Here is a 12826-nt window from a genome sequence, read left to right on the forward strand (position 1 = left end):
TACTGGTACAGAAACAGATGGATAGACCAATGGAATAGAATTGAAACACCAGAAATCAATCCAAACATCTATAGCCAATTCATTTTTGATCAAGGATACAATACCAATCCCTGGAGTAAGGACAGTCTATTCAATACATGGTGCTGGGAAAATTGGATTTCCACATGCAGAAGCATGAAGCAAGACCCCTACCTTTCACCTTACACAAAAAATCACTCAACATGGATTAAAGACTTAAATCTATGACCCGACACCATCAAATTACTAGAGAGCATTGGAAAAACCCTGCAAGATATAGGTACTGGCAAAGACTTCTTGGAAAATACCCCAGAGGCACAGGCAGTCAAAACCAAAATTAACATTTGGGATTGCATCAAATTGAGAAGTTTCTGTACTTCAAAAGAAACAGTCAGGAAAGTGAAGAGGCAACTGACAGAATGGGAAAAAGTATTTGCAAACTATGCAACTGATAAAGGGTTGATAACCAGAATCTACAAAGAAATCAAGAAACTCCACAACATCAAAACAAACAACCCACTTAAGAGATGGGCCAAGGACCTCAATAGACATTTTTCAAAAGAGGAAATCCAAATGGCCAACAGACACATGATATGCCTGACGAGGAGAATCTGATAGGTGACAGAATAAAGGGCAGTGACCTAAAGAGGCTCCTGTAAGAGCCTGTGTAGAGGCAAGCCAGAGGGAGAAAAATTGGAAGCCCTGCATAGAGATAATAACTTTATACTCCAGACTAAATTCCATTCAATTTTCATTTTATTTTTATTCTTATTTCATTTTTTAATTGTTCATTTATTTATTTGAAAGCAGAGAGAAAAGGAAACACCATTCACCTTCCGATTCTTTCCCCAAATACCTGCAATCGCTGGCAACCATGTGCCAGGCAGTTGATCAATACTCCCTTAAATGATGAGGACCCCATAATGTGAGCCATCACCTGTTACCAGGGTGCACAGCAGCATGAAGCTGGAATCAGGAGCAGAAAAGAGACTCAATCCCAGTCACTACAACACAGCATTGGGATGTCCACAAGGTTTTTTTTTTTTTTTTTTTTTTTTTTTTTTTTGCCCTATATTGGAGTACTTGGATTTGATTCCCAATCCGACTTTTGACTCCAGTTTCCTGCTAATGCAGACTCTGGGAGGCAGCAGTGATGGCTCAAGTAATAGTGCTCCTGCTATCTATGTAGGAGACCTGCATTGTCTTCCCATCTCCCAGCTTTGGCCTAAGGCCAGCTCCCCCTACTCCCAGCCCCCATTATTGTGGGCATTTTGAGGAGTGAACCAACCAGTATTCATCATACTTGCTTTAAAATCTTCATCTGATTATTCAACACCCCTGCCATAGTTGTTTCTAATGCTTGCTGTCTTCAAACTGTGATTTTTTGCCTTTTAGTAGGTTTATATTTTTTCTCAGACATAATGTATCAGGTCAAGGAACTGCTGCAGATAGGTGTTTTTTTAACTTTTATTTAATGAATAATAATTTGCAAAGTACAGCTTATGGATTACAATGGCTTCCCCCCCATAACGTCCCTCCCACCCGCAACCCTCCCCTTTCCCACTCCCTCTCCCCTTCCATTCACATCAAGATTCATTTTCGATTCTCTTTATATACAGAAGATCAGTTTAGCATATATTATGTAAAGATTTCAACAGTTTGCTCCCACATAGAAACACAAAGTGAAAAATACTGTTTGAGTACTAGTTATAGCATTAAATCTCAATGTACAGCATACTAAGGACAAAGATCCTACATGAGGAGTAAGTGCACAGTGACTCCTGTTGTTGACTTAACAAATTGACACTCTTGTTTATGGCATCAGTAATCACCCTAGGCTCTTGTCATGAGCTGCCAAGGCTATGGAAGCCCCCTGAGTTCACCGACTCTGATCATATTTAGATAAGGTCATAGTCAGAGTGGAAGTTCTCTCCTCCCTTTAGAGAAAGGTACCTCCTTCTTTGATGACCCATTCTTTCCACTGGGATCTCACTCGTGGAGATCTTTCACTTAGGTCATTTTTTTTTTTTGCCAGAGTGTCTTGACTTTCCATGCCTGAAATACTCTCATGGGCTTTTCAGCCGGATCCGCATGCCTTAAGGACTGATTCTGAGGCCAGAGTGCTGTTTAGGACATCTGCCATTCTATGAGTCTGCTTTGTTTTTTTGTTCTAGTACTAGTGGTTGAACTCTGTAATTAACACACAATTATTCTTCGGTGTTTAAATTTTAGCTGAAAAGTGATCCCTGCTAGGAATTTGGAAAACATTATGCTGAGTGAAATAAGCCAGTCCCCAAGGGACAAATATCATATGTTCTCCCTGATCGGTGACAACTAACCGAGCAACAAAAAGGAAACCTATTAAAGTGAAATGAACACTATGAGAAACGGTGACTTGATCAGCCCTTGCCCTGACTGTTGATGAACAACTTAATACGTTATCCCTCTTAGTATTTTTTTGTTGTTCTTTGTTCTACTTAATACTCTTGGTTGAATACTGTAATCAATACACAGTTATTCTTAAGTGTTGAAACCTAACTGAAAAGTGATCGCTATTAAATATAAGAGTGGGAATAAGAGAGGGAAGAGATGTGCAATCTGGGACATGCTCAAGCTGACTTGCCCCAAACGGTAGAGTTAGAAACATACCAGGGGATTCCAATTCAATCCCATCAAGGTGGCATGTACCAATGCCATCCCACTAGTCCCAGTGATCAATTTCTGTTCACAATTGATCATAATGATAGGACTAAGAGTCAAAGGGATCACATAAACAAGACTAGTGTCTGCAAATACTAGCTGATAGAATAAAAAAGGGAGAGAATGATCCAACATGGGAAGTGAGATACACAGCAGACTCATAGAGTGTCTTAACTCCAGACCAAATGTCCGTCCTCTTTTTTCTTTTAATTTTAGCTTTGTCCCACTTTCACTTTACTAATTATAGAGTACTCCTCTGAAAGTACATTCCATATTTATTATTTACATTAAACAGCTGTCAAGTCTTGGCATTACGATGATGCTGCAACCAACAGATTAGTACATACACACCACTTCAACTTGGGTATACAGGTCTATGAAAGAAATTTCAAAAAGTGCAATTGGTGTATAAAAAGTCACCTACATTTTAATATTTTATACATAATTGTAAGAGTGACACTCACTCTAGCAATTATAAGCAACTCCCAATTTCCAAAATTCCTTGCTTTCTCAGTGTGCTCTTAAAGCTATTTTTCCTTGCCCTGTATAAAATTGAAAAATGAACCACATAATTTTACTTTGCATATCTTTTATTATCATTAAATTTAAGCATTTCACTCTTTATTTTGGCTATTTAGAAAATGTGGTTGCTGTTCTAAACTCATTGATAATCAAGGACTCATCACAGCTTAAATATCTCCATCTGGAGCACAAATTGTGCTTTTTTCTTCACCTTGCCATGCACTTTAGCTTCATACAAATTGTTTTTATGAACAATTTCATTTTATTTCAATTGACATCCCAATTCATCATAATGATTCAATAAAAATGGATTTTGTCTTTTTAGGATACAAAGCCCTGATATCCTTTAATCATTATATTTCATTTTTAAATATTTTAATGAAACTTCCATGATATACATACTTTTTACAATGAGCAATACCGTTATGCTCTTAAAATGAAGAAGAAAGCCCATTTTATATTTTCCTGCCCAGGAAATCTCAGCCTATACCCTTCTTAGAGTCACTCTTAATAGCCTTGAAATACCTGCATTTGACTGCCTATTCATTACAGTACCAAACAAAGCACCCGCGGTTACAAGAAGCGCTGAATACCACCCTTGTTCTTGTTCTTGATTTTTAATTGCTTCAATCTCTTCTGTTAGCCGATTGATCTCTTTATTTAGCATATCAGCTTCCTTTTTAAATCCTTCTGTAAGCATGTCTTTTTGAACCTATGAAATGGAAAGTCCACTTTTCAAACCCCTTTTCATTAAGCATAAGAATTTTACATTTAACTATGTCAGTATTTAGGCACATATGTCTATTTTTCTACCATTTTAGAGGTTTTTTATTTATTTTATTTTTTTAACTTTTATTTAATGAATATAAATTTTCAAAGTACAGAATATGGATTACAATGGCTTCCCCCCCATAACGTCCCTCCCACCTGCAACCCTCCCCTTTCCCACTCCCTCTCCCCTTCCATTCACATCAAGATTCATTTTCGATTCTCTTTATATACAGAAGATCAGTTTAGCATACATTAAGTAAAGATTTCAACAGTTTGCTCCCACACAGAAACATAAAGTGAAAAATACTGTTTGAGTACTAGTTATAGCATTAAATCTCAATGTACAGCACACTAAGGACAAAGATCCTAGATGAGGAGTAAGTGCACAGTGACTCCTGTTGTTGACTTAACAAATTGACACTCTTGGTTATGGCATCGGTAATCACCCTAGGCTCTTGTCATGAGCTGCCAAGGCTATGGAAGCCCCCTGAGTTCACTGACTCTGATCATTTTTAGACAAGGCCATGGTCAAAGCAGAAGTTCTCTCCTCCCTTCAGAGAAAGGTACCTCCTTCTTTGATGACCCATTCTTTCCACTGGGATCTCACTCGTGGAGATCTTTCATTTTGGTTTTTTTGTTTTAGAGGTTTTTTTGTGGAATTTGTCCTCCAACATAACCAGAAGTTTTGACTTGAATAGGAGAAAATTCATGGTTTAACTTTTGTGAAATTTCCTTAGCACCTTTTCCCCAGGGGAAAGTGGGGAGTTTTGTATAGGGACAAAGAAAGCTCATTGGGAAAGAATGTGGATTAAATTCTAATTGGCTCTCATTTCCATGAGGTGGCACAGCTGAGCTCATCTAGCAACTAGTGAGAAGTGCTGACACCACACAGGACAGTGCTTATCAAACCCCACGCTGGGACAAAGGATGTATGTTACTTTAGTCATAAAGGATGATCAGGCAGATCTGGAAACAATGGACCAGATTCAGAGTCCTCCATTTTCTCTCAGGTCAAATTTGATATTATCAGACCAGATAAACCTATTTCAGTCTCTTTGAGAGTTGTTCCAGAAATCTCAAGCACCAGTAGCTAAGGTCCCATTGAATAGGGCTTAGTGAGACCATCTCACAATTGGAGCAACAACTGCAGCCCCAAACCCAGGAGAATGTCATTTGTGTCTCCAAAGTCTAACACTCCAGAAAGGGCTGGAGTCTCCTAGATTTCCATGCTTCAGGGGGACCCAGGTGTATCTGAGGTTGCAGTGGGACAATTGTCTTTTAGGTTCCCTCTGGGATGACACCTGTGCTTCACATTGGGTCCCGCCCTTCCCAGGATCCAGAACACTGTCCCCCGGGGCACCGCCCAGCCCCCAGACTCACCTTCAGCTTGTGCTCCAGCATCCTCTCCTGCTCTCTGAGGAGGTCCTCCCTTTCCCGCTCCATCTTCTCCTTCAGTTGAGCGATGTTCTCCTGGAAGCTTCTCTCTTGAGCCTCCATCTTTTGCTGCATCTCCTGCTCCCCCTGTCTTAGCACTTCCCGTTCCTTCTCAGCGGCCTCCCTCTTGGCCTCCTCAGCTGTTTCACAAACATTAACAAGGGAAGAAAAACTGTTGAGTTCAAGAGCAGGCAGCTTTGATAGCAATGCTGCAAGTGGGAGGGGAAGATCTTCCCCTAAACAGGAAGGGGATGTTTCAGAATGTGCCAGAAAGGCACTGATTGGCTGGATGTGCAGCCCAACTGCCCTTGTTATTTTCAGGTTTAGCAGACCATGTGCTCAGTAGTCTGAGGAAGTCTCTTATTCCAGGAAAAACGTCTCCTTCAATTCACAGGAGTTCATCTCAGGAACCTCCCCACCCTCCTGTGAGCTGAGCCCGGCCCCGTACCTGCTAAGGCCTTCTCTCCAGCAGTGAGAGCCTTGTCTGCCTGCAGGATGGAGTTCTCTGCTGCTGCCTGAGACTGCAAGAAGGTCTGGAGCACCTCAGTTGCCTGGAAACCAGCAAGGAGGAAAAGTAGTTATGATGTGGAAATTACTGTGTTAAAAGTACAAATCTGACTGTGTATTTTCTGCATCATTCGTAGGGCCAGGGCTGAAACTCCAAGGTTTTTGTGAGGCATAGACACCCTGTGGAGCAGCCCCCTTTCCAGCAGCACCCTTTCCCGGGATGCTGCCCACCACCGTCCACAACCCTCAAGCACAGCCAACATAAAGCTTTTACTTTTTTGCAGTGAGGACATTAGTGATCTCCCTTACCAGAGTACAAGTGTGTGATATGTCAATTTCATTGTAAACACCCTGATGTATTGTGAAGTACAGAACGTATGCATCCCAGAATTGAATGTTTATAATTTCTGACCACTATATTCCTTTTGCATCTTTTCCCAGGCCTGGTAATCTTCATTTTACTCTCTGTTAACATGAGCTTGGCATTTCTTTTTCTTCCATATAAAAGTAAATCATGTAGTATTTGTCTTTCTGCATCTGTTTCATTTCACTTACCAAAATGTTCTCCATGTTTGTTCATATTGTCATAAATGAAACAATTTCTTTCTTTTAAAAACTTAATGATGTTCCTGTGTGTGTGTGTGTATCTGTGTGTGTGTAATCATATAGAATACTTTCTCCATACTTCATCCACTGATGGATACTGAGGCCGTTTCCTTATCTTGGCTGTTGCAAATGTTGCTGTATTGAACATAAGAGTATAAATATCTCTTCAACTTATTGATTCTATTTTCTTTGGAAATACATTCAGAAGGCCACTGAAAGCTATTAAAGTAAAAAAAACAAATTTGATAAAAATGTGGGATATAAAATAATCCATAGCACTAACTAGCTGTTTGAAAAGGAAAATAAAGAAGTAATTCCATTTACAAAAGCAAGATAAAACACTTAATAATACATTTTCAAGGTGTAGATCTGTACTCTGTAAATATTAGTCCAGTGATGAAAAGAAACTGAAGATAAAACAAATGGAGCATTACCTAATATTCATTGGTTAGAGGAATTAGTATTGTTAAAATGTCCATAGTATCCAAAATAGCATAAAGTTTCTGTGTTATCCTTATCAAAACTCTAATGACATATTTTACAGAAAATTACAGGAACTATCCCAAATTTCGTATGCAAGTGCAAAATACTGAGTATCCAAAAACAGTCTTGAACAACAAAAGCAAAACTTCAGGCATCCCCCACATGAATTCCAAGTCTACCACAAAGCAACAGCAGCTTTTTTTTTTTAAAGATTTATTTATTTATTTGAAAGTTAGAGTTACACACACACACACAGAGAGAGAGAGAGAGAGAGAGAGAGAGGTCTTCTATTCACTGGTTCACTCCACAATTGACCACAATGGCTAGAGCTGCGTTGATCTGAAGCCAGGAGCCAGGAGCTTCTTCCAGGTCTCCCACGTGGGTGCAGGGGCCCAAGGACTTGGGCCATCTTTCACTGCTTTCCCAGGCCATAGCAGAGAGCTGGATGGGAAGTGGAGCAGCCGGGTTTTGAACTACCGTCCATATGGGATGCCGGCACTTCAGGCCAGGGCGTTAACCAGCTGCGCCACAGCGCTGGCCCCTCTAGCAGCTTTAATACTGGCATAAGAACTGATACATGGGGAGCCATTGCTGTGGTGCAGTAGGTTAATCCTCCACCTGTGGCACTGGCATACCAAATGGGTGCTGGTTCTGGTCCCCACAGCTCCTCTTCCAATCCAGCTCTCTGTTATGGCCTGGGAAAGCAGTAGAAGATGGCCCAGGTGCTGAGGTCCCTGCACTCACATGGGATACCCAGAGGAATCTCTTGGCTCCTGGCTCCGAATCAGCCAGCTCCAGCCATTGCAGCCATTTGAGGAGTGAACCAGGAGGAAAGAAGACCTTTCTCTCTGTCTCTCAGTCTTACTGTTTGTAACTCTACCTCTCAAATAAATAAATAAAAATTTTTTCTAAAAAAACCTGATACATGGAACAGAAAAGAGAACCTGGAAATAATCCCATACATATACAGTAAACTAATTTGAATAAAGGGATCAGGAATATACATTAAGTAAAGAAGAGTCTCCTCATGAAATGCTGGGAAAACTGGATATACAAGAGTGAGTTTGGCCCTTATTTAACATCATATTGAAAAATCAGCTAAATACTAAAGATTGAAGACTTCAATGAAGACTGGAAAGCATAATACTCCTACAGGAAAAGATAAGAAAAAAGATGTTAGACAGTAGCCTTGACAGTGATTTTTTTGCCTTTATTGCTAAAAGCACAAGTAATAACAGCAAAAAGAAACAAGGAAACTATGTCAAATTAGAAAGTTCTTGCACATCTAAAGAAACAATCAGCAAAATGAAAAGGACATATATGGAATGGTAAGCTATATACCTCATAAGAGGCTGATATTGAAAATATATAAATATGTCCTACAAATCAATAGGAAGACACAAAATATCTGACTTAAAAATGGGCAAAGTGCACTTATAGACAATTCTCAAAAGGAGACACTCAAATGACTAACCACTATATAAAAACATGTTCAATGTTAATAATCATTTGGGAAATACATCAAACCATAATGAGATATCAGTTCACACCTGTTGGAGTGGCTACTATTTGGGATCACTGTTTTGGTGCAGTAAGTAAGGCCGCCACTTACAACTCTGGCATCCCATATCAGCACAACCGTTCACGTCCCAGTTGGTCTGCTTCCATTCTATCTCCATGCTAATGTGTCTGGAAAAACAGCAGAAGATGGCCCAAATACGTGGGTCCCTGCAATCCACAAGGGAGATTCAGATGGAATACCAGGCTCTTGGCTTAGCAAGGATCACCATGGCTGTTGTGAGCAGTTGGGGAGCTAACCGGCAGATGAAAGATCTCTTTCTCTCAAACTCTCCCTTCTCTCTGTTATTCTTTCAAATAAATAAAAATAAATCTAGCCGGCACCGCAGCTCAATAGGCTAATCCTCCGCCTTGCGGCGTCAGCACACTGGGTTCTAGTCCTGGTCGGGGTGCCGGATTCGGTCCCGGTTGCCCCCCTTCCAGGCCAGCTCTCTGCTGTGGCCAGGGAGTGCAGTGGAGGATGGCCCAAGTGCTTGGGCCCTGCACCCCATGGGAGACCAGGAGAAGCACCTGGCTCCTGCCATCGGATCAGCGCGGTGCGCTGGCCGCTGCGCACCAGCCATGGCGGCCATTGGAGGGTGAACCAACAGCAAAGGAAGACCTTTCTCTCTGCTCTCTCTCTCACTGTCCACTCTGCCTGTCAAAAAATAAATAAATCTACACTTTTTTAAAAAATGGCTATGATTTATGATTCAAAATTTAGGAAATATTAATAATGTAGAGAAAGGGGAACCCTTACACAACTGTTGGGGGAACATAAACTGGAACAATCATTACAGAAACAGAATGAAGATCCCAAAAAAGAAAAAAAAAATTGAGTTTCTAGTGGCCAAGTAGATAGACCAGCCTTGTCAACTGGGCTGCTTGCTGTGTGGGTTAACAGAAGGCAAATTGTTAGTTTTTCTGTGCATGTTGTTCAATACCTGTATAATAGGGATGATGTTAGTACCTGATTTATAGTATTCTGGGAATTAAACTGATAATCCAATAAAATAACATAAAACTATACTTGGTATAGGGAGTGAATGTCATGAAGGTCGTCATCATCATCATTATTACTATCAGTGCACACCACTAGCATAACCAGATCCACGGCATGTCCACTTAGTATGAATTTGTCCACCCCAGATGAGATCATAATCATTTTGAAAATAGTTTTCTTCACTAAACACGAAGACTATCCTTTGTTTGAGAAAAAAAGAAAGAAAACTAAGCAAAGAAATGGTTCTCACAACTGGATTTCTGATTCGAGCTTCTCTCTGGGAAAAAAATATTTCTAGGTTACGTAGGAATATATAACTATATATGGATTTTTTTTTTGACAGGCAGAGTGCACACTGAGAGAGAGAGACAGAGAGAAAGGTCTTCCTTTGCTGTTGGTTCACCCTCCAATGGCCGGCGCGGCCGGCGCGCTGTGGCCGGCGCACCGCGCTGATCCGATGGCAGGAGCCAGGGACCTATCCTGGTCTCCCATGGGGTGCAGGGACCAAGCACCTGGGCCATCCTCCACTGCACTCCCTGGCCACAGCAGAGAGCTGGCCTGGAAGAGGGGCAACCGGGACAGAATCCGGCGCCCCAACCGGGACTAGAACCTGGTGTGTCAGCGCCACAAGGCGGAGGATTAGCCTAGTGATCCGCGGTGCCGGCTTATATATGGATCTTAAAATAGTATTTTTTTAAAAATGGCAGCATTAGCCTGTTTTCCATGATTCTAATGAAATCCTTGAAATGGGTTGATTTACAGAGGTGTATTTAGCTCACAGTCTGAAGGTTCAAGGACACATCACCAGCTTGAGCATGGCTCTGACCAACATGGCTCTGACTCTCACAGAAGACAGCATCAAACTAGAATGTGTAGAATGAAGATATTAGGTTGCCAGAGAGTCATTCAAGGATCAGCCCTGGTTTCTATAAAATATCCATCTCAGAATCAACTCAAGGTCCCATGGGAACTACGACTATAATCTCCTCTAAAGGCAGCCCCTAATGAACTAACATCCTCCCATTTGGCTCCATCTCCCAAAGTTCTCATCAACTCTCACGTGGCCACAGAGAGGGTGAGGACGATGTCTCAGAAACATCAACCCTGGAGGACTAATATCCAGAACATAGCAAATGTTTCCCTCCGCCGTGGTGCTGTGCTCCTCATTTTCAAAACAAGCACCAAAGATCCCACAACTCTACTCTGTTGACCAACTCTCCCCCCTATTCCTCACCTTCACTCCCTTCCTGGGCACCAGCTCATACTCCTCTTCAATCCTTTTTCTTGCTTCTAAGTAGAGACGGTGGCCTTCAGGCGCAGAGAAAACCCCTCTTGAAATACTTTCCATCAGGGACGCTGAGAGCCGTGTAAGCTCAGCCTGGCAGTATTTGACAGAGGCCTCTTCATTCTGCAGCAGGAAGTCTTCCTTTTTCTGCTCTGTGGTTTCCTGCCAGGGAAACGTAGGTTCACACATTAGAAAGGAATGAGTAGCAGGGAAGGTCCACCTGTGATACACGTGGCAGGAGGATTTGGACGGCCTCAGAGTGGACCAGAACAAAGAGTGGACCTGCAGTCAGGAGACTTACTTCACTGTTACTTCTGGTCATTGCCTGTTTCACCTATGCAAAGCCACGTATTTCTCATGGGGGAGAGGCCCAGGCTCAATATCTGTAAATGAGGGTCAGAAGCCCTGAGCTCTGTGGTCCTTTAATAAATAAGAAGATTAACAGTAGCCTGGCCACCAAGACTAAGAATAGAAAGGTGAATTTTGACTGCAATTAAAATTTCCTCAGAGCATATGGATTGCTATAGACAGAAATTTATAGGAGTTTATAGGAATACATGCAATAATATCTCACTAATTGTTTAGGTGTATTTTGAACCAACTTTTGAACCCTTTATGAATGCTTTCGATGATGGCTTGAATTCATGAATATATAAGAAAAGAGTTTTTTGTTTGTATTTGAAAGTTACTTTTTTCCCTTTTTTTAAACTTTTATTTAATTAATATAAATTTCCAAAGTACAGCTTATAGATTACCATGGCTTCTCCCCATAACATCCCTCCAACCCGCAATCCTCCCCTTTACCACTCCCTCTCCCCTTCCATTCACATCAAGATTCATTTTCGATTCTCTTTATATACAGAAGATCAGTTTAGAATACATTAAGTAAAGATTTCAACAGTTTGCTCCCACATAGAAACACAAAGTGAAAAATACTGTTTGAGTACTAGTTATAGCATTAAATCTCAATGTACAGCACACTAAGGACAAAGATCCTACATGAGGAGTTAGTGCACAGTGACTCCTGTTGTCGACTTAACAAATTGACACTCTTGGTTATGGCATCGGTAATCACCCTAGGCTCTTGTCATGAGCTGCCAAGGCTATAGAAGCCCCCTGAGTTCACTGACTCTGATCATATTTAGACAAGGCCATGGTCAAAGTGGAAGATCTCTCCTCCCTTCAGAGAAAGGTACCTCCTTCTTTGATGACCCGTTCTTTCCACTGGGATCTCACTCATGGAGATCTTTCATTTAGGTTTTTTTTTTTTTTTCCCCCAGAGTGTCTTGGCTTTCCATGCCTGAAATACTCTCATGGGCTTTTCAGCCGGATCCGCATGCCTTAAGGGCTGATTATGAGGCCAGAGTGCTATTAGGACATCTGCCATTCTATGGGTCTGCTGTGTATCTCACTTCCCATGTTGGATCATTCTCTCCCTTTTTTATTCTATCAGCTAGTATTTGCAGACACTATTCTTTTTTTATGTGATTCCTTTGGTTCTTAGTCCTATCATTATGATCAATTATGAACAGAAACTGATCACTGGGACTAGTGAGATGGCATTGGTACATGCCACCTTGATGGGATTGAATTGGAATCCCCTGGTATGTTTCTAACTCTACCGTTTGAGGTAAGCCAGCTTGAGCATGTCCCGCATTGCACATCTCTTCCCTCTCTTATTCCCACTCTTATATTTAACAGTGATCACTTTTCAGTTAAGTTTCAATCCAACTGGGTTTCCTCAATACAAATTGAGAGACTCTTTTGCATTTTTACTTTAGGCCTAGATGGATAGAAAGATAAAATTTTAATGAAGGTGACTGCAGTCAATAGAATTAAGATTTTTCATAAGACTTCTCTCCTCTTAGTATCCACATTCCTCATATTCACTGGGTTGAGAATATGATATCTGTTACTCTTATGATTGGATCATGATATAT

General features: G+C 41.1%; 1 protein-coding gene across 5 annotated transcripts in view; it reads right to left on the reverse strand.

Moving 5' to 3' along the window:
• Positions 1-12826, reverse strand: part of LOC138843111 (guanylate-binding protein 7-like) — a 123935-nt gene that overhangs the window by 90294 nt on the left and 20815 nt on the right. For 3 of the 5 annotated variants that reach the window (XM_070078108.1, XM_070078107.1, XM_070078106.1), the window contains exons 8-10: positions 10836-11048; positions 5894-5996; positions 5392-5585 (exon numbers count right to left, since the gene is read on the reverse strand). In XM_070078108.1, the coding sequence (XP_069934209.1) occupies positions 5392-5585; positions 5894-5996; positions 10836-11048 (510 nt within the window). Of the gene's footprint in view, positions 1-3232; positions 3953-5391; positions 5586-5893; positions 5997-10835; positions 11049-12826 lie in introns of those variants that run through there. The other 2 variants (XM_070078109.1, XM_070078110.1) reach the window with 2 other exon arrangements.

Source organism: Oryctolagus cuniculus, chromosome 7 (assembly GCF_964237555.1).
Source record: "Oryctolagus cuniculus chromosome 7, mOryCun1.1, whole genome shotgun sequence".
NCBI lineage: Eukaryota > Metazoa > Chordata > Mammalia > Lagomorpha > Leporidae > Oryctolagus > Oryctolagus cuniculus.